This window comes from Meriones unguiculatus, chromosome 11, assembly GCF_030254825.1.
Source record: "Meriones unguiculatus strain TT.TT164.6M chromosome 11, Bangor_MerUng_6.1, whole genome shotgun sequence".
Lineage (NCBI taxonomy): Eukaryota > Metazoa > Chordata > Mammalia > Rodentia > Muridae > Meriones > Meriones unguiculatus.
The window spans coordinates 39,979,147-39,997,748 of record NC_083359.1 but is presented as its reverse complement, the minus strand read 5'-3'; the positions used below and the strand labels follow the sequence as shown (position 1 = coordinate 39,997,748).

General features: G+C 55.5%; 5 protein-coding genes across 22 annotated transcripts in view; 3 read left to right on the top strand and 2 right to left on the bottom strand.

Moving 5' to 3' along the window:
* Positions 1-28: 28 nt before the first annotated feature.
* Positions 29-5,951, top strand: Spsb3 (splA/ryanodine receptor domain and SOCS box containing 3). Of its 4 annotated transcripts, none has more exons than XM_021637170.2 (7): positions 29-160; positions 1,220-1,357; positions 4,124-4,301; positions 4,409-4,596; positions 4,674-4,776; positions 4,852-4,977; positions 5,216-5,951. In XM_021637170.2, the coding sequence occupies exons 1-7, from the start codon at positions 80-82 to the stop codon at positions 5,557-5,559; spliced, it is 1,158 nt and encodes a 385-aa protein (XP_021492845.1). In that variant the 5' UTR covers positions 29-79; the 3' UTR covers positions 5,560-5,951. The 4 variants fall into 4 exon arrangements, with proteins under 4 accessions (XP_021492845.1, XP_060219972.1, XP_021492846.1 ...); XM_060363989.1 differs by lacking the exon at positions 29-160 and adding an exon at positions 169-655; XM_021637171.2 differs by lacking the exon at positions 29-160 and adding an exon at positions 170-644.
* Positions 2,144-9,153, bottom strand: Eme2 (essential meiotic structure-specific endonuclease subunit 2). Of its 4 annotated transcripts, none has more exons than XM_060363991.1 (8): positions 8,900-9,140; positions 8,644-8,780; positions 8,158-8,250; positions 7,416-7,510; positions 7,165-7,258; positions 6,900-7,015; positions 6,610-6,799; positions 2,144-3,220 (listed from the first exon to the last, which is right to left on the bottom strand). In XM_060363991.1, the coding sequence occupies exons 1-8, from the start codon at positions 9,132-9,134 to the stop codon at positions 3,134-3,136; spliced, it is 1,047 nt and encodes a 348-aa protein (XP_060219974.1). In that variant the 5' UTR covers positions 9,135-9,140; the 3' UTR covers positions 2,144-3,133. The 4 variants fall into 4 exon arrangements, with proteins under 4 accessions (XP_060219974.1, XP_021492850.1, XP_021492849.1 ...); XM_021637175.2 differs by lacking the exon at positions 2,144-3,220 and adding an exon at positions 4,884-6,537 and having other exon boundaries at positions 9,020-9,153; XM_021637174.2 differs by lacking the exon at positions 2,144-3,220 and adding an exon at positions 4,884-6,537.
* Positions 9,154-9,193: 40 nt separating this feature from the next.
* Positions 9,194-10,355, top strand: Mrps34 (mitochondrial ribosomal protein S34). Its single transcript, XM_021637176.2, has 3 exons — positions 9,194-9,572; positions 9,740-9,782; positions 9,867-10,355. The coding sequence occupies exons 1-3, from the start codon at positions 9,252-9,254 to the stop codon at positions 10,157-10,159; spliced, it is 657 nt and encodes a 218-aa protein (XP_021492851.1). The 5' UTR covers positions 9,194-9,251; the 3' UTR covers positions 10,160-10,355.
* Positions 10,356-10,402: 47 nt separating this feature from the next.
* Positions 10,403-11,580, top strand: Nme3 (NME/NM23 nucleoside diphosphate kinase 3). Of its 2 annotated transcripts, none has more exons than XM_060363995.1 (5): positions 10,403-10,596; positions 10,676-10,806; positions 10,899-11,000; positions 11,063-11,187; positions 11,258-11,580. In XM_060363995.1, the coding sequence occupies exons 1-5, from the start codon at positions 10,551-10,553 to the stop codon at positions 11,373-11,375; spliced, it is 522 nt and encodes a 173-aa protein (XP_060219978.1). In that variant the 5' UTR covers positions 10,403-10,550; the 3' UTR covers positions 11,376-11,580. The 2 variants fall into 2 exon arrangements, with proteins under 2 accessions (XP_060219978.1, XP_021492852.1); XM_021637177.2 differs by having other exon boundaries at positions 11,075-11,187; positions 11,258-11,554.
* The window catches only part of Mapk8ip3 (mitogen-activated protein kinase 8 interacting protein 3), a 39,871-nt gene continuing 32,849 nt past the window's right edge, over positions 11,581-18,602 (bottom strand). For all 11 annotated transcript variants that reach the window (XM_021637155.2, XM_021637160.2, XM_021637164.2 and 8 more), the window contains 16 exons: positions 18,159-18,285; positions 17,515-17,610; positions 17,230-17,388; positions 16,513-16,678; positions 15,722-15,904; positions 15,455-15,644; positions 15,219-15,338; positions 15,052-15,132; positions 14,901-14,968; positions 14,607-14,755; positions 14,278-14,449; positions 13,944-14,057; positions 13,782-13,820; positions 13,483-13,662; positions 13,232-13,381; positions 11,581-13,156 (listed from right to left, as the gene is read on the bottom strand). In XM_021637155.2, coding sequence (XP_021492830.1) covers positions 13,035-13,156; positions 13,232-13,381; positions 13,483-13,662; positions 13,782-13,820; positions 13,944-14,057; positions 14,278-14,449; positions 14,607-14,755; positions 14,901-14,968; positions 15,052-15,132; positions 15,219-15,338; positions 15,455-15,644; positions 15,722-15,904; positions 16,513-16,678; positions 17,230-17,388; positions 17,515-17,610; positions 18,159-18,285 — 2,116 coding nt within the window. In that variant the 3' untranslated portion in view covers positions 11,581-13,034. The remainder of the gene's footprint in view (positions 13,157-13,231; positions 13,382-13,482; positions 13,663-13,781; positions 13,821-13,943; positions 14,058-14,277; positions 14,450-14,606; positions 14,756-14,900; positions 14,969-15,051; positions 15,133-15,218; positions 15,339-15,454; positions 15,645-15,721; positions 15,905-16,512; positions 16,679-17,229; positions 17,389-17,514; positions 17,611-18,158; positions 18,286-18,602) is intronic.

The following is an 18,602-nucleotide window of genomic DNA, read 5'->3' as shown; positions in this document are numbered from 1 at the left end:
CCTCTTGACAGCAGCGCCGTCTCGCGAGACCCGCCCCCGCGCGGAGCTGCCGGAGAGCCCGCCTTCGGCTGCCCGGCCAATGCAGCGCGGGGGCGGGGATTGTTTGCGTCGCGGCCGGAACGGAAAGTGGGTCAGCGCCGGCGGAGCGCGTTGGCCGCAGGTGAGCCGTGCCGGCCCAGCCCGGCCAGGCCCGGCGGGCTGCGCGTTGACCTTGCAGGCGGTCAAGCCGGCCACCCCTTGTTTCCCGGCGCCGGCGCTCGGGGGTCTGGGCGGAGTCCTCGGAGCCAGGCGCCGCGGACACTGTCGCCCTGGCGAGATCCGCGAGCCTCTGGCGAGGGAAGCGACCTCCGGCCCCGCGGAGGCCGAGCGTGGCCGCATCCGGAGACAGCTCTGGCTCATTCATTGGGTTCCTACTGTGAGCTCCTGTACGGCGCTCAGCCAACCCAAGTACTGTTGAGTTCTGGGCGCGGCCCCGCTCGGCTTCTTTGTGGGTGGCCGGGGCGAGGTAGGGTCGTGCAGTGGTTCTTCAGGGACGGGAGACAGCTAGGACAGAGCCGACTATTAGACCCAGACAGTCCACTCGGGGAGAGGAGATCCAGACCTCCCGGAGCTTTGCATTTTGTCCCAATAACGACATCAAGCCTGTGAGTTTAAGGTCGTATCGAAAACCGAGTTTGTGGTGTGTGGAACGGGATGGGTGAGAGGAAGTTGTGTGGTGCAGGAAGTGGTGGTGGGTCGCCGGCGACAAGTGAGAACCACCTCAGGTGTGTTGGAAGAAGGGGTGTCAGGAGTAGATGACAGCCGTGTTTCTGGCATGAGGAACTGGATGCTGGAGATGCCATTTGCCAAAGTGGACAGCGGAGGAGGAGCAAGTTAAGTGTCATATGCCTGAGGGGCAGCAGCTCCTGAACTGAATGCAGAGATGGGCGCGGGCATCTCCAGAGTCATGGATGTCTGGGTTGTGTTTCACACCATCACCCTGGGTGTGATTGAGGCGCTCAGATACTGGAGCCAGGTAGGAGCTTGTGGGAGTTTCTGAAGCCCAGGCTCAGTGTCCAGGACCCTGGAGTCTCCATCCTTTGGTGGACCTATGGTCTAGCCTGCCAGGTGGCCCACAAGTGCCAGGGTTAAAGTTGTGGGCTATGGGTGTGGACCTTGTTTGGGCGTTCTGACACATTACATGTCTTTAAGGCTTACAATGTTTTCTTTTTTTTTCCAGGTCCTCTCCATTATGGCCCGGCGTCCACGGAGCAGCAGGGCATGGCACTTTGTTCTGAGTGCAGCCCGCCGAGACACAGATGCCCGGGCTGTGGCTCTGGCCGGCACCACTAACTGGGACTACGACTCTGATGGGCAGGTAGATCCCAGTGGCAAGGTGGGGAGGACCAGTGAATGGATGGGCTGAAAAAGATGCAGGGCCAGGTGCCTGAACTGTCTCGTGGTATATGGTGCTTGGAAGGGCTCTTTGGTCTGGTAAAGAACACCCAGTCTAAGGGTGACAGAGACTCAAGACAGGGATCCTTGCCCAGGGAACGAAGTCCTGGACAGTACTGGTTAGTATACAACAAATGCCTGTCCATCAGCTCTGCTGATTGCCAGAATAGTTGTTGCCAACTTGGTACCCACCCTCTTGATACTTTTGTTTTGCTTATTATAATATGCCACTGTGAACGTGTGGATGTTGGAAGGCTGTTTTTTATGTGTGTGTGTGTATGTGTGGTAGCTTGTTCTTTCCACCTTTGTTATGTGGGTATCCAACTTGGGTTGCCTTTGATACATAGTAGCAAGCATACCCATGTTGCACCATCTTGATAACCCTGGATGTTTCTTTTGCCACACAAATACTCACTTTATGCTTGTGTATAAAAAGGCTCTGTAAGTCTGGTGTGGTAGTTTATGCCTTTAACCTGGCACTCTGTGAGTTTGAGGTCTACAAAGCGTGTCCAGGATATCCAAGGCTACACAGAAGCCCTGTTTTGAAAAACCAAAAAAAGAAAAAGTTTTCAAGACTGGGTCTTTTTGTAGCCCTGGCTCCCCTTGAACTCAGAGATCTGCCTGCCTCCCTAGTGCTAGAATCAAAGGCAGGTGTCACCATGCCTAGCTTATTTTTAAAAATGGTCTCACAGCATAACACAGGCTGGCCTTGGACTTGAGGCAATTTATTGTGTGTGGGCATGTGTGTGCTCTGATGAACAGAACAGCTTGCAGGAGTCAGTTCTGTCTTTCTACCCTGTGATACCCCTGGGGTTAGATGGTTAGATTCGGGTCATCAGCAGTTTTTCTTTAAAGTTCAAATGTCCCAAGACTTCCTCTGTTGGAGATCTGAGCACAGGGAGGCCAGGTGTATAGGCACAGGGTAGATGCCCAGCTTAGGCTGCTGAGTGGCTCTTGATTTGTCTTGCTGATACTGGACTAGAATTCTGGCTCTGCCCTGTATTGCCTCTACCCTGATGTCATACTTCCCTGCAACAAGAGGTCCCTTCTAGGAGCCCATGGGATCACCAGCTTGTTAGGAAAACTTGGAACCAATGGATGTACTGACTTGGTCAGCAGTGTCTCAGGCCATTCTCAGGGGTTTCTGAGCTTGAGGTCGGCCCAAATTTCCAGCTACATCTCTAGCTCCCAATGACAGCGTACCCTGAAGCAGCCTATATGCATGTTCCTGCCTCACAGTCATCAGTGTGGGATGCAGGCAGTGACACACACATGCCTGTCCTCTGTCATGTAATGAGCTTGCAGTGCCATGTAGTCAGGTGTTCCTGGGCCTGGGTTGGGGTGACCAGTAGCCTCCATCCCTTCTGCTAGGCAGATTGACCTTGTACCTTGGCTCCTGGTTCAGTGGCTGTGCCTTAGAGGATCCCTTCCCTGCCAGTGGAGTGCAAGGCCTGCTCTGAGGTATAACTTTCCCTCCAAGCTAGGTAGCTGTTCTGCTTGGCTTCTTTGGGGCCCACGTTTACTGTGGTTGGCCAAACACCTTTCCCTGTGTCTGGCTCCTTGTGGAGTCACTACTCCCTTGTCCCAGCACACTGGGCCTGGAGTTGGGAGGTCACTTTTCAGTCTCTCTTCAGCTGTCTGTTGCTGGGCACTTCCTTCCTCATCTGCCCAGGATATTGTATAACCACCATGATAGTTCTCAGGTCCTGGTGGGTGATTTGGGGCCCTCCCTGAGTTGCTGATGACCTTGCCAAAGCAGCAAAAACCAGGACAGTGAATCTGAGTTCTGTGAAGAGAAAGAATATTGCGTGAAAGATCTGGCCCAAGCTCCTCTGGGTGGCTGAATGCTTCCATCTAGGGAAGTACCCCGCGTACCTGGTGCTCATAAAATGGCTGGCTGTGGCTGGAAACAGATCTAACTCCAGGGTAGGTGTCAGAACTTGTGATGTGTTGCTGGTTATAGGAGGGTCCTGGACCACTGCGTGGGGCACAGCAGAGGCCAAAGCTTCAGGGACTGCCAAGCCAGCTAGCCTGGACTTTAGCACTGAAGCAGGAATCCAAGGGCTCGCAGAGGTGATGAACAGCTATAGTGTTGATTGGCCAGTCAGCAGCTGGAACTTGACCAGCCTAGCTTTACACCCCCAACAGGCTCCCTGGACTGAGAGCCCAAGCCACAAGCACCGTACCTTTGGAGGAGCTTGCTACAGCTGAACTAGCCCATTAGGCCTCATGTAACTGTGCTCCTCTTGACCCCAGTGACCTTTCAGGAGATGGAAGCCCATATCTCAAGGCTTAGGTTCAGATGCTAGACCTTGCTGACAACACCAGCCCTGTAGTTTAGGAGACCTTGAGCTACCTAGAGAAGACAGGAGGTAGGCGCTGGACTGCCCTATCTTGTGTGGCCCATGGCAGCCAGGGCTGCTGTGCAGAAATGGGGCTGAGGGTTGTATACTGAGTTTCAGAGATCCAGTAAGAAGCCAAGTGAGAAGCTATGCCCCCGGGGCCACAGCTCCATGTCGCTGTGCTCTCAAGCAAGAGGTCAAAGCCGCAGCACTGAGTGGGTCACTTAGGTCATGCACTGGAAAACCTCAAGTGTCTGGATTCCTCCCTGGTGGATTTGAAAGGGGGTCGGGTAGCCTGGCAGTGGGAGAGCTGCCATCAACAGGACAATCTGCCCCTTCCCTCCCAGCACAGCGACTCAGACTCTGACCCTGAGTACTCCTCCCTGCCGCCATCCATCCCCAGTGCTGTGCCTGTGACAGGAGAGTCCTTCTGTGACTGTGAGGGTCAGAGCGAGGCTACCTTCTGCAACAGTGTACACACAGCACACCGTGGCAAGGACTGCCGCTGTGGTGAGGAGGACGAGGGTGAGTGCCCTGCCCCGGGGATGTGTGGAGGGCTCAGCAGGTTCTCTGGGACCACGAAGCTGTCTCTTTGCTCTAGCCCTCCCTAGCTTGGGCCCTCTTTCTTACAGATTTTGATTGGGTCTGGGATGACCTGAACAAGTCCTCAGCCACCTTGCTGAGCTGTGATAATCGCAAGGTCAGCTTTCATATGGAGTATAGCTGTGGGACTGCAGCCATTCGGGGCACCAAGGAGCTAGGGGATGGCCAACATTTCTGGGAAATCAAGATGACCTCTCCTGTATATGGCACCGACATGGTAAATGGCCAAACAAGAGGGTAGCTGTCATGGGCCCTGCTGCTAGGCACCTAACTGTCCAGCCCCACTGTTTGCAGATGGTGGGCATTGGGACATCAGATGTAGACCTGGACAAGTATCACCACACATTCTGCAGCCTGCTTGGCAGGGATGAAGACAGCTGGGGCCTCTCTTACACTGGTGGGTGTTGCCTGGGTTGTGGGTGGGCCTAGGAGTGCCACAGACCTCCCAGGCTCACCCTTCTGCTCCTCCCAGGACTCCTCCACCACAAAGGTGACAAGACAAGCTTCTCTTCACGCTTTGGCCAGGGCTCTATTATTGGCGTACACTTGGACACCTGGCATGGGACACTGACCTTCTTCAAGAACAGGAAGTGCATAGGTGAGGTGCCTTCCCTCAGTCTGACCCTGGACAGCAGAGATGGGAGTAGGGGTGGGGCCGGGCAGTCTAGGTGAGGTTCCTGAGGGTAGCTGGGGCTGAAGCCAAGCTGGGGTTACCAGACCAAAGCTGAGTCTGTCTTCTGTGTTCAGAGCCATATGAGCTGCTCACCTTGGCACATTATGGGAGTAACTTCCTGCCTCCTGACCTACATGGCACTCAGGCTGACTCTTTCTTCCAGGAGTGGCCGCCACCCGGCTGCAAAACAGAAGGTTCTATCCAATGGTCTGCTCCACAGCTGCCAAGAGTAGCATGAAAGTCATCCGCTCCTGTGCCAGCTCCACCTCCCTGCAATACCTGTGCTGCTACCGCCTGCGCCAGCTCCGGCCAAACTCAGGGGATACCCTTGAGGGCCTGCCCTTGCCACCTGGCCTCAAGCAAGTGCTGCATAACAAGCTGGGCTGGGTCCTGAGCATGAACTGCAACCACTGGAAGTCCCCTGTGCCCTCTCCTGGCACAGCTATGCCTGGTGTAGAGAGTCCCGAGACCAGGCCCTGTCAGAGGAAGCGCTGCCGAAGAAGCTGACTTTTCTACTGGGAATGCAACTACCTTTCTGTCCTCCAGGCCAGCAGGCGAGGGAAGAACTGAGACCTGTCTAGGCTTGTCGCATCTTCCTGAGGCCGGGACAGCCTTCTCTGTTGGCCTGTGCTGGTGGGGAAGCAGCACTCCTGTTTGCCCTCTGAGTTGCCATGTGTCTTGGGAAGAGCAGCCCAGACACCTCTGGACCTAGATTACAAGCCTGGGAGGCTAGCTGACTCAGGGCGGTGTACTCACAGCCCAGGGAAAAGGAGAGGGGCTTTCCTGACCCGCATTGTATGTTGTCAGCTCCTGCTCCTGTTATGTCAGTGGGTGCCCTGTGAAGGGTTTATGTCACGTTCCCACAGGCTATAACATTAAAAAAGTCCTCACAAAGGCTGGAGCTGCCTGGCTTGGATCTCTTTTCCTTAGGGTCTCTTACTACTTCTACCTGAGGGTGTACCCTAAGCTAGGTATCAGTGAGGCTAGGAACTGCTCAGCTGGGCACTCAACCCTGCCACTATGCTTCCTGCAACAAGAGTTCAGGCCAAGGGTAAGTAAGTCGAGGCCCCAATTACTCTGGGGCCCTTTCTGTCTGCTACCCTATAGATTCGTCTGTTCACTTCAGCAACACTGCCCCCCACCCCCTTTCCCCACTATCCTTCCATTTGGCCATAGTCTACCCCAGGCTGGAAAAAGTGTGGTGGCTGGACCCAAATCTCCTTGCCTGCCCCTTGGTAACTAGTCAGTCTCTTGGGCAGGCCTATCCCGCTCTACTGATGGGCCGGAGGCAACCTAAGGATGTCACAGGTGTGGTCAAGAGCTCAGGTCCAGCAGCAAGTCAGGGTTAGTGGTGGTCAGGAAGATACAGATTCGGCGTGAGAGGTCAGGTCCCACTCTGCGAGGCTGCCTGCCCCTGTGGGCCTTCACAGGGAGGTCAGCTAGGAGGTTCAGGCGCTCCTGCTCCGTGCTGCAGTCCATTAGAGCCTAGAGTGGGCACAGGTGTGAGTAGGTGGGTCTTAAGTTCTGGTCCTGGGAGGGATGACTTAGGGGACGCACCTGTTGCAGAAGGCGGGGGGAGGGGAAGGCGGTGACAACAGCATCAGCCACAGCTGGGCTGACCCGGTTGAACTGTCTGATCTGCCGCCACCATACTCCTCGGAGCCCAGAGCCATCTCTGGTCACTTGCTGGCCAGAGGCCCAGTGCCCTGCTGTGCAGAAGGAAAAGGCTTGGGAATCCCGGTACTGCCTGAAATGAGAAGGAAACCCAGATGGAAGCTTTGAGAACACCACCTGTGTGGTCCTGCAACCCTGTCCTGCCTCCACTCAGTCCCTGCGGGGGTACATACTTAGAGGGGCGCTGGGAGAGGGCCTTGGTGAAGGCACACACGTACTGACTCAGCTCCTGCCATGAGGCCACCAGCAGCACATCCAGGTTTGCGTGAAGCTGAAGCAGCACCAGGGCCTGGGGAGCATGACATTGAGTAGGCTACATGTCCTCTGGGAAACGCCAACCCAGTTATGCTGGGAACCAAGCCCAGTTCTGACCCGCCGAAAAGAGCCCAAGAGCAGAGACAAAGGCTAGCCATCTAACTCAACTCAGTGGCAGCTCACCTCCTCCACCTCAGGCCATCTGATGGCCACCTTGGCATGTGCTTCCTTTGACTTCTTCAGCTGCCATGTCTTCTGAGAACTGGGCTGGTGAGACCTGAACAAAGGTGACCATCTTTTGGGCTCCCAAGTCTCTGCAGAGCCCACCCAGGGCAAGTGGGGCCAACTGTGACACAGCAGCCACTAGAGGCAACCCCACTTTCCTGGAATCCCATCCAAGCCAGCCCGACTGAGGTTATTAGGTTAAGTGGTACCACAGGTATGCATCCAGTCCAATGACAGCCAGATGGGACAGGCGGCTGGGACTCTGAGGAGAAAGCCAGGGCATGGAGCAAGGTGAGTCTGTGGCCTGAAAGCAAGAACACCCACTGTTCACACAGGCCTGTGGCAGTGCGCCCACAGCCACCAGTATGTACAGTTTCCAGAGGGAAGAGGAACTGGGTTAAGCTTATAGGTCCTCTCTGTTCTCTAGAGATTGGTTCTGCTTCCTTAAGGCCAGGTGTACACAAGCACACTCCAGGTTTTGGGGTAGAAATGAACCAGCCTCCTTGCTGGTCCATTTCTCTGCCCAGCCTGGACAGAGGCGTTTGACAAATACTGGCCCTTGGAGATCAGCACCCACAAAGAGTTTAGCAGAATTGTGCTCCAGGCAAATATCTGTTAGGTATTATTTCCCTTGAGTCCAGGGAGCATAAGCAGCCAAGTGAGAGATTATTATTACACAAATCCCACAGCCAGATCCTGCATCATGTGGACTCTATCAGCTTGAAGTCTAGGTTCCTTCTCCACCCTGAGCCAGTTTGCAGCCCAAGTTGTCATTCTCAATTCTCCCAAAGACCCTTCGATGCTGTCAGGTCTAGCACACTCTGCTGGTTTCTTCATCTCACCCTCAACACCTCTATGGTTCTCAACAGAAGCTCCAGCCCATCCCTGACTGGGGAACCAGCTCTGCCAAACAAAGACAGTTTTTTACTTGTTTGTTTTTCCTCCCACTACCTGGGTCAGCTGCACAGCACCTTGAAGAAACTCCTGGGGTTCCAGCAGCAGCAACTGCTCCTGCTCATTTTCAACCCTCGCCTCCTGCGGCACCTGTAAAGAACATCACCAGCGCTGCTAAGCTGCGTGGGCCCACGGCTTGCTTCTCCGCATGCAGCCCAGTCAGTCACCAGATGCTGTCAATAACCCTCCAGCTCTCCACACAGTGAAGGTCAGGCCTGTCAGGCCTGCTCCCTAGAAGTCCCAAAGTACAAAACTAGCCCAACTTCACGAACACCAGGAACCCAAACTCTTATCTTCACTGCCAACAAGATGTTCTCTGGCATCAGCTGAGTTCAGCTTTCTTGTGTTAAGAAATACGACATGGCCATCCGTCAGCTTTTAGGTTACTCCTTTACAAGGCAAGATGAATGCAGCTACCTCGCTAGCCAGAGGCAAGACTGGAACCTAGACCAGGACTGGCGCTGGAGACAGGGAGACACTTACATTGCTGGGGGTTGGGTCGGGCCTCACAACGCTCCACTGTAGGCTGCGGGCCTGGTGCTGCGGCTCGATTCGGCATTCACAGCCTAGCGTGCCCAGAGCCTCCATCAGGATATCGGAGCCTGCATCTTCCAGGATAGCTGGGCCCAGCAAGCGACAGCTCGGTCATTCCACCTTCTCCCGTGAGGACTAATGGGTGACACTACCCTGTTGGGTGGCCGGCACCAAATTCCCAGCCTCTCCGCCCCCCGCCCCTCACCTGGGTCCACGTACACCACCAGATTCTTCAGGACCTGATCTGCCCTTAACGCCTTGGTCGTAGCTCTAAGCTCTCCTACTGTGCTGGGAGCTTGCGGGCCGACCACCCTAGCGGCGGTACCTTCGGTGTCTGAGTCGGAGATCTCCCACGTGTGAGGTCGCCGACCGACCAAGCGCAAGCCCTGGCCCCGGCCGCAACCCGAGCCCGTGGGTCTCTCGGGTTCTTCCTCCGCCATAGCCCATCCTTCCTACAGCTTCCGGGCGCACCCGGATGCTTTTGCTCAGGACACCGGCCGCTTCCGGAACAGGAGAGCTCTTGAAGCGTAGGTTTCCGGTGGAGTAAGGACACCGGCATGGGGCGCAAGAAAGTGAGACCCCGGCTGATCGCCGAACTGGCCCGCCGCGTGCGCGCACTGCGTGAACAGCGGAACCAGCCGCGAGACTCGCAGCTGTACGCCCTAGACTACGAGACGCTGACCCGGCCGCACTCCGGTCGCCGGCTGCCGGTGCGCGCCTGGGCCGACGTGCGCCGTGAGAACCGCCTCCTGCAGCTGCTCGCCCGCCTCCCTTTGTTTGGCGTGGGTCGTCTGGTCACACGGAAGTCCTGGCTGTGGCAGCACGACGAGCCGTGCTACTGGCGCCTCACGCGTGTGAGGCCCGACTACACGGCGCAGGTGCGCTCCCTCCCTGTGTTGCTTGTTCTTGTTTACGCTTTCATTTTCTCCACCCCGGACCGCACTGGCTGGTTCTGTCCACCCTGAACCACCTGGGCCTGTATCTCCCTAACCCGTAACTTAGTGCCAGGGGCTCTATGTTGACAATCCGCCCTCCTGTTCTGCAGAACTTGGACCACGGAAGGGCCTGGGGCGTCCTGACCTTCAAAGGTAAGGCTGGGTGCTGGTTGGAGCCGGGATGCTTCGCAGATTATCCAGCCACCAGGGAGTCAGCTTGTCTTCTTTCCAAAACAGGAAAGAGTGAGGATGAGGCTCGGGAAATCGAGCAAGTCATGTACCATGATTGGCGGTTGGTACCCAAGCACGAGGAGGAGGCCTTCACTGCGTTCACTGCGAAACCAGAGGACAGATTGAACCTAGTTCCCTACCCACCTCTGCTGCGGGCCATGATCCTCGCTGAACGACAGAAAAACGGGGATACTAGCGTCCAGGAGCCACTCCTGAACCTGGAGAGGGCTCGAATGCATCCCTGGGATTACCCTGCAAAACAGGAGACCAAAGGGAGGGCCAAGGGCACCGCAGTCTAACTGGACGGACAGAGGTCCTGTGAGTCATTTGATGGACAAGTGTCTTTGACTGTGCCATACCTCCCCTTTTGTGGAGAGAGACCCTGCAGTCCTGACACACCTGCCAGTGAATAATGGGGCAGTTGACAAGCGGCTGTCATTTTCAGGCAGCCCCTTGCTCGTTCCTCGGTCTGGAAATAAACGCACGAAATGGCTAGTGTGGTGGTTTCATTACGTGGGCACCGCAGGACAAGGGAGGGTGGCGGTGCGGACACAAGGTAGGGCGCCTAGGGTTCCTGTACACAGGCAGGCCTTGAGCACTATGACTGCAGGACGCCTGGAGAACCCACGTCCAGAGGTTCTTTAAGGGAGGCCCCGCCCCCTCACCGCCTGGTCCGCCCTATCCGCCGCCATGATCTGCCTGGTGCTGACCATCTTCGCAAACCTCTTTCCCGCAGGTGAGCACCTAGGCGAGGTGGGGGCGGTGCCGGGCCGGGGGCGCGTGGTGGAGCATGCCTGAAGCCATTACTCCTGCAGCCTACAGCGGCGTGAACGAGCGCACGTTCTTGGCGGTGAAGCCTGACGGCGTGCAGCGGCGGCTGGTGGGCGAGGTCGTGCGTCGCTTTGAGAGGAAGGGCTTCAAGCTGGTGGCACTGAAGCTAGTGCAGGTGTGGGCGCGCAAAGGAGCAGGCGGATCCCGGAAGGGAATCGGGCGGGTCTACTGTCGGGGCCCTAGTACAGGTAGCTATTCCTCCCCTAGGCCTCTGAGGAGTTACTGCGGGAGCATTATGCCGAGCTGCGTGAGAGACCTTTTTACAGCCGACTAGTTAAATACATGCGCTCTGGTCCTGTGGTGGCCATGGTGAGTTTTCGGTCACCTGCAAGGGGAGGGCAAAGACTGGGAAGCTCTAATGGCCCTGACAGTACCCCCCGCAGGTGTGGCAAGGGCTGGACGTCGTACGTGCTTCTCGGGCCCTCATAGGGGCCACTGACCCAGGAGATGCCATGCCTGGCACGATCCGTGGGGATTTCTGCGTGGAAGTTGGCAAGTAAGTCCTATCTTCCTCCCCAGCCACCCCTCACCCTTCCCCTCCTTGCTCACTTGCCATTCTCCCACAGGAATGTGATTCATGGCAGTGACTCGGTAGAAAGCGCTCACAGAGAGATCGCTCTTTGGTTCCGAGAGGATGAGCTTCTGTGCTGGGAGGACAGCGCTGGGCACTGGCTATACGAGTAGATTTACTGAAGCCAGCATTACCAACCTGGAGGTCGTTGGTCTTCTGTGATCTTCACAGAGCTCAGCAGCAGCGATAGTGCTGTGTGGGTGCAGGTCCACCCAACCCAGTCTGTCTAGGGACTGCTACTCCCACACCCCTCCCTGTATTTCTTTTCATAATAAACTGCAGTAAACCCTTGTGTGCTGGTGCAGTTTCAAGACAAAATTAGTGTTGAGACATTTATTACATACACAGCAGATATGTGAGTTCACTTGCAAGGCCAAAGCCTGAGGAGAGTTGCATTGGCCCCTTCCTCCAGTTGCACCCACCCAGCTAACCCCAGTCACTTCACACTCCTGTGGGAACAGACAAGGGACATACATCACAGTGGAGAGGTGGCAGGGTGATGGGAGAAGCCTGCAGCTGTACATTGCTGCAGCTTATCATGGCCAGATGGGCTCAGGGGCAGTGCCCCTGGATCTGTGCTTCTCTGCGTGGGGAGAGGGCAGTAGAGGCCAACTGACTCTAATCAGTGCCCCTGGAAGAGTAAGGCCAGGGCCAGGGCAGCACCTGTTTCCATACACTTGCTTACGATTGTGCCCATCCTGGCCTGTCCTCAGCTCTTCTGGCCTCTGCCTTGGCAGCCTCTTGTCAGTTGCTCTCCAAGGGAGCAGGCCACAGCCGGCAACCCTAGGCACTTAGTACGTGTCCGGGAGCTGGGCTCCTTGGAGCCCTGTGCAGGAGGCAGGCCCTGGGAGCACACCATCCTCCACTAACCTGAGGCTGAGCTCACATCCTAGGACTGACTCTGGGGAGACCAGGGCCACCCTTCTTCCTGAGGCCTGTGCCTGCCCTGGCAGCCTGAGAAATTCTACCCTTGGGACTTCTGGGAAGGGAAGGGCACTAGGGTCTTGTTCCTCCAAGGTAAATCTTGTGCCCAGGAAGAATCTAGGGGACACTGGTCTGTGAGGGGCTGGACAGTCCAGCTTCCTTGGGTTAATGGGTATTTGTCATTGAAGCAGCTGCCCCAGGGAGGCTGGCCCTGAGCATTCATGCCAGGTTCCCAGGTAAGACCCAGACTGGAGGCCAAGGGAATGTAAGTTTGGAAATGGGAAAGGCCCAGAGAAGGCTGGCTGAGGTCCAGAATCTGGGCAGCCCTAACCTTGCTTCTGCGCAGAGGATGGTGGCTAGGCCTGGGTCCCTCAGGAAGAGCAAAGGTTTAGGAATGAGGAATCAGGAACCCCTTCCTCAGGGCTGCATGCAAAGCAAGTAGACTTGGGGAAGACTAGGCAGTATGAGGCTCTTGCTCCTGCCAGGACTAATCAGGCGTGAGTGGAGCTAGGGCCACCTGTAGGGGCTGCCTATAGCCATTTTGGTCCTGCCTTGCCCTGAGGGGACCCTGGGACTTCATGTTGGGCTGGGTGTTGTCCAGGGCCAGGAGCTGCTGGAGAGAGGGTGTCCCAGAGGCTTTCTCCTCCCTGATGGGAAAGACATTTGCTCCTGCCTCACTCCCCAAAACCTGCTTCACCCGTCTCTTAACAGCTGGGGGCTGGACCTCAGGCAAAAGCTGCAAGTTGAGAGGTTAAAAGGGGATGGACGAACCTTGCTGCCCCAAGGAACAGGCGGGGGGTCAGGCAGGTAGGGTCTTATGTACAGTTGGCATCAGGCAGGGCAGGGTCTCACTCAGGGGTATAGGACACTTGCCACACGATGATGTGGCTGCGTTCAGCCTTGGACAACACAGGCTTCGTCTGGTTCACATCCCCAGCACCTTCCTCAGTTTCATCATCCTCTCCATCCCCTGGAGAATTGGCAACCATGAAGAGGACTCCCACATGCCCACACCAGGCCCCACCTCTAGTCTGTGCCTACTTACCAATGCGGAAGTCGATGTAGCCTTCACCACCACTCAGCACCAGTGCATTCTTCAACTTCTGGCCCTCAGTATCTGCAGCAGGTGCAGTAGGCCCAGGGCCCTCTGATGGGCTGTCTAGCACACTGCCATTGAGAGTGGCCAGCACATTTCCTGTCATGGGCAGAGGTATCTCAGGACCGTGGCCTCTTGTAAAGGTTATAGCTGTGCTACTGTAGCACAGAGGGCAAAGTGGGTTAAGATCATCTATGTACCTGGCACAGAGACAAAGAATTTGACAGCATCACGGTGCCCATGGAAGCAGAGCTGAGCCTGAGCCATGGAGCAGTAGGGAATGAAACTACTGGCTGCCTTGTCACTGCTGTCGTCCCCATACACGTGGATGATGCCCCCTGGGCGGGTTCCCTCTCCAGATGTTGGGGATGTCTTGTTGGCTGGGGAAACAGGGACAGGAGGATAGGACCACTTTATTTTCAGCAGGCAGCTGGAGAAGGTGAGTATGGGGGTATAGCAAATGCTTTAGGCTACAAGTGGGTAAGTGCTGAGGACATACCTCGGAGCCCCAAGAGCTGGCCTCGATGCAGGACTACAGCTGGGGGGAGAAAGGAAGGTTGAGCTTGGCCAGAGAGGTAGCTTCCCAGCCCACCTACTCTGGGAACTCTTTAGCGTAGCTGCTGTTTTCTTGATAGGGTGTCCTCTAGGGTTGGGAACTTACTCTCAGTCAAGGGGATGGAGATGACAACGCCGTTGCCAGTGCCCACCCACAGACGGTTGCCTGCGATGAGTAGGGCTGTGATGCGCACAAAGGAGAAGCCCAGCTTGCCAGTACCTGGTGGGATAGGAAGAGTGTCAGTGATAGGTGCCTCAGGTATGTTACCCGGCACATCTTCTAAAATAACATCTTTCTTTTTTTAATTTATGCTGAGGCAGGCTCTCAGCCGAGGGTGGCCTCAAACTTGAACTGTGTAAAGATGGCCTTGAACCCCTGACCCTCCTGCCCCCACCTCCCAAGTGCTGAGATTACAGGTGTGTGCCCGCCTCTGACTCACCCAGCATCTTGCTGACGTAGGGCTCAATGTCCACGTCCTGCAGGTGCTGGTGGGTGCGGGCATGGTAAAGCCGAAGCGTGGAGTCTAAGCGGATAGAGACCCACACTCCGTCACCGATCCAGGCCAGCTGTCGCACCTGGCTTTCCCGCCTCGGGTGGGCATCAAATGACTTCTATGGGGTAATAGCAGCCAGTCAACAGGAGTAGGTAATGGAAAGGTAAGGGCTTTCTGGGATGTGATGCAGGGTCCACCTTAATGGCACACAGCCTGTCCCAACCTCCAATCTGGCAGAAGCCCCTCCCAACTCTGGGGGTTACGGCTACACTTGCCTCAATCTGCATTGTCTTGGGCTGGATGACATGCACCTTGTTCTTGTAGCCACACCAGACGCGGTCATCCACAACAGCCATGCAGCGGATGGAGTGGTGTGGGTGGCCCAGGTCCATTAGGTGGTAGTTGCTCAGGTCCCACTGGCCATCTAAAAGGAGGCCAGGACACCTGCTCAGATCTGGCTAGGGTCTATGCTCACAGGGCTGGTATGAAGGACCCATTGCCAGGCTCAGGATGGATCCAGGGGCCCAGGAACCCCTAGGCTTGTCTCTGCAAGGGCTACTAGGTCTTACCCTCGCCACGATGGAAGATGGCCAGGGTCCCATCTGCAAGAGCTACCAGCACTCGGCCTTTGACATGCCTGGAATGGTAAGTCAGTAAGGTAGGCTGAGGTTGCTGGGCACCTTGGGTCCCTGACCCCACCCCTCAGTGGGGGTCACATACACCAGGCTCAGCACCGAGTCTTTTAGCTTGATGGAGTGCAGACACTTCTTCCAGTTGGCTACTGCTGAATGTACGTAGAGCCTGCAAGAAGGCAGATGGGCAAAGCTTACGTGGCTCAGCGAGCTCTCCCACCACATCCCACGTGTTGTGTCTCTGGCTTTACCTACCAGCCATTCTGGGCTCCTAGCCACATGGTGGGTGCAGCACTACTGGTGGCTGTTGAGGGCTCCCCACTGGGCTCCACTTGAGGCTGTACAATGTTGCCATCTGTCTCTGGCCCATTCTCACTGCAGGAAGAATGGTACTTGTAGTTGCAGTGTGGGTCGTAGAAGCATATGCTTGATCCCAATTCACCTCTGCAATTCTCCCCTCCACTTATCTGACCCAATCCAGGAGAGCCTACCTGGCAGGCTGGGTGCTGGAGGGTGGGGTGGGTGCCGGGTCAGTGAAGACATGCTCTGTGAGGGGCCCAGGCCGAACTGTCGTTGCTTCTGGCTCGTTGGGACCGGGGTCTGGCACTTCTGTGGCTTCTGTGGCTTCTTCTGTGGATTGGGATGGATTGACCTTCCCATTGGCAGTGGCTGCCACATCCCCTGTGGAAAGAAGAGTAAGCCCGGCAAGGCAGAAGAAGAGGAATGTGGGGACAGGGAGAAGACCATCCAGGACTTACCCTGCCCCTTGTCCAGTACTGGAGTGTCTCCTCGGGAGGAACAGTTGCTACGTGGCACATTGCAGCGGGTAGCACACCCTACCAGGGTGATGCCAGCCAGCACACCATCAGCACCTGAGTCTTCAGGGTTCACATCACTGTCTAGGAACATCTCCCCAGGGGGATAGTCACTGTCGCTGGCCGCTGGAGGAAAAATTTCCAGTCCATCAGTCCAACATCAGTCCAACAAAGCCACCCCAGAGCTCCATTTCAGTGCAGGCAGAGGGAGACAGGAGCTGCCTGCTTGGCTGGCTCTGCTTTCAGTCAGCCTAGTCTCCACACATAGCCATGCCTGGCCCTCTAGGGACACACACTCTCCGGTTTAGGGTCAAGCTTATAGGTCAAAAGGAACTGAGAAGTAATGCTCTGCTCCATCAAATCAAAGATCCTGAAGAACTCCAAGGAGTAGAGGCCATCTCAGCAAAAGGGTGAGGTTTCAAAGCGGAGAGCTTCAGGGCCCTCAGCACTTATCATGGGGCTGGGCTAATAGGTCATGAGGCTCCTGCTGAGGGGTGAAGCCAGGACCTTTGCCTGAACCCTGGAGAGCTTCCTCCTGGACACATGGAGGGAGATAACTTGACCCACTGTCTACTTACACCCTAGCAGTCCTCTAATCCCTGCTTCTTACTCAATTATCCCAGTCCTACCTGGCTGAAACGGAAGCTACCTGCCTTGAGCACCGGTTTTGCAGGGCAGTCCACAGGCAAGTGCCTGCTGTTGGACAGCACCTGGCAATGGGAGCCCCAGCTCACCAGGAATGCTGGAGATACACAGGACGTGGGCATTGCAGACTGTGAACTGATCCACAACAGTGCCTGGTTGGTTGGCATCAATGATCACCACCTTGCTGGTGGTCAGAGTGCTGGTGAGGATCCATACCCGACTGGAGGTAGCATCTGCCTCAGGGACCTCCTTTGCCTGTTTCAGAGCATATCAGTGGGGAGATCAAAGCTGGTACCTGAACTTGGTATCAACATGAGTCAGGAAATCTCTGGCACTTCCTAAGATCTAGCCTTGAATATGGCATCAACGGATACAGTTATCTTCCCCTACAGCCCACAGAACCGTATCTGGATGGTTCATCTCTAAGAGGAAGCAATTAACTTGGGAAAGGCTACTAAGTCAAGCCGTGTATGTGCTCTGGGATTCCCTGCAAATCACTGGGCTTCTCCTGTGAGCAGCCCATCCTGCTGCCTTCTACTCTGTATGATAGAAGATGTGCCTGGTTCTCCCGAGGCTGACCTCTGTTACCAAGGACAGTAGACAGACCCACTGCTCCACAGGCAGGGAGGAAACCTGGACTATAGAGAAGCAGCAATGTTATCCTGGATGCTGTAGCCCCTGCTTCCTCTCATGGAGGAAAAGGGAAGCACCATCATCAAGGTGTGGTCACTTTTAGGCAGAACCTGCAAGGAACTATCTAGAGACTTTATGTAGGGTAAAGCCAGACTCTTGAACAATATACTGACCTTCTTCTTTTCAGGTGATGGATGGCTGCTTTTGGGCTCGCCTTCTACCTCCCGGTCGCAGGTCAGAGGGTCTCGACCTGGTGCAGGCTTGGGTCCACTGCTGGAGTCCTCTTCGTTTGGTTTCCACCCGCTCAGGTTGACACCAGCAGCACACCAAAGCTGCAAGGACAGGACCATGGGTTCTAGGTCACTGGCTCCGCTGTGGCCTCCCAGGAGCTGCAGCAATGGAGACTCTGTTGCCCAGGATTCCCTTAGGAGCCTCTGAGCAGGATCCTCAATGCTCACCTTCATTGTGGGGTCTTTCTCTACCAGAGGTCGGCAATACACAGGAACAGGTACATTTTTCATCCTGGTATCTTCCTGACCTCCATTGGGACTCAGCTGTAATAATAGAGCAGGAGGTGCTGCAGTTTGAGGTCCAGGGAGACACCTCAGCTTACAGAAGCCTTGCTGTTGGCTTCTGGTATACAGTCATTGGCTCTGGCTCTCCTGGCCCTCTGTACTGATTAGTTTTTGTCAACTTGAAGAATCACCTCAATGGAGGAACTGCCTCCATAAGACTGGTCAGTAGGCATGTATGTGGGAGGTGCCACCCTGGGCATGTGGTTTTGGGTTGTATAAAAAAGCCAAGTTGAGTATGAAATGGAAAACAAGCCAATAAAACAATGTCTTTTCGTGATTTCTGCTTCAGGTTTTCATCATGATGGAAGTCTAAGTCAAATAACCCATTTTTCACCCAAGTTGTTCTGGTCAGTGTTTTATCATAGGCAACAGAAAGCAAACTAGAATACTCTCTGAGTTTCAGATCCACTAGCATCAAGAAGGAGATGGGTGCCTCCTGGCTCTGCACTACCACTGTGCTGGGCCTTGGTGATGTCCCTCTCACAACACCCTCTCCATACCTGGATACCACCCTCTGCCCCAAATACCTGCTTGTACTTTGCAGGCAGGCTCCATCCACAGGCCTGCAGCCTCCCATCATCATTGCGCACGTGTTCACGAACCTGGCGATACTGCTCCCGCTTCTGCTCTCGCCGGGCAGAAGAGGTGCAGTCACTAGGTGAGAGGAATGACAGGTTACCACATCTGTTCAAGGTGGGCCATCTGTGTGAGGCTGGGCACCCATAGTCCCACTGGTCTTCTTTAAAGTGTGCCATGCCTCACAGCCTGCCTGATTCTGCCCTTACCTCTTCAGAGACAGGGGATACTATTTGACAGAAGGTGACTTTTCTCAATTATGGGGTGTGACTGTGCTTAAGCATTCATTTCCTTCTATGCTGCTGAACACGGGCTCAGACAGCAGCAACTGCAGTGTAACCTAAGAGAGGCTACCAGTTGTTATCCACAAAGGTGGCCTATTATGGCTCCTTGTG

Excerpts from the sequence above, each read along its gene's own strand:
- Spsb3 (XM_021637169.2), top strand. The coding sequence starts at position 923 with ATGGGCGCGGGCATCTCCAGAGTCATGGATGTCTGGGTTGTGTTTCAC. Across the intron at positions 1,016-1,219 it reads CGCTCAGATACTGGAGCCAG|GTCCTCTCCATTATGGCCCG; the intron begins GTAGGAGCTTGT and ends TTTTTTTTCCAG. Across the intron at positions 4,597-4,673 it reads CTGTATATGGCACCGACATG|ATGGTGGGCATTGGGACATC; the intron begins GTAAATGGCCAA and ends CACTGTTTGCAG.
- Eme2 (XM_021637174.2), bottom strand. The coding sequence starts at position 9,134 with ATGGCGGAGGAAGAACCCGAGAGACCCACGGGCTCGGGTTGCGGCCGG. Across the intron at positions 7,511-8,157 it reads GTGCTGTGCAGCTGACCCAG|GCCACAGACTCACCTTGCTC; the intron begins GTAGTGGGAGGA and ends TCTTGCTTTCAG. Across the intron at positions 6,800-6,899 it reads CTCTCCCAGCGCCCCTCTAA|GCAGTACCGGGATTCCCAAG; the intron begins GTATGTACCCCC and ends TTCTCATTTCAG.
- Mrps34 (XM_021637176.2), top strand. The coding sequence starts at position 9,252 with ATGGGGCGCAAGAAAGTGAGACCCCGGCTGATCGCCGAACTGGCCCGC. Across the intron at positions 9,573-9,739 it reads GGCCCGACTACACGGCGCAG|AACTTGGACCACGGAAGGGC; the intron begins GTGCGCTCCCTC and ends CCTGTTCTGCAG. Across the intron at positions 9,783-9,866 it reads GGGCGTCCTGACCTTCAAAG|GAAAGAGTGAGGATGAGGCT; the intron begins GTAAGGCTGGGT and ends TTTCCAAAACAG.
- Nme3 (XM_060363995.1), top strand. The coding sequence starts at position 10,551 with ATGATCTGCCTGGTGCTGACCATCTTCGCAAACCTCTTTCCCGCAG. Across the intron at positions 10,597-10,675 it reads CGCAAACCTCTTTCCCGCAG|CCTACAGCGGCGTGAACGAG; the intron begins GTGAGCACCTAG and ends TTACTCCTGCAG. Across the intron at positions 11,001-11,062 it reads CTGGTCCTGTGGTGGCCATG|TACCCCCCGCAGGTGTGGCA; the intron begins GTGAGTTTTCGG and ends TGGCCCTGACAG.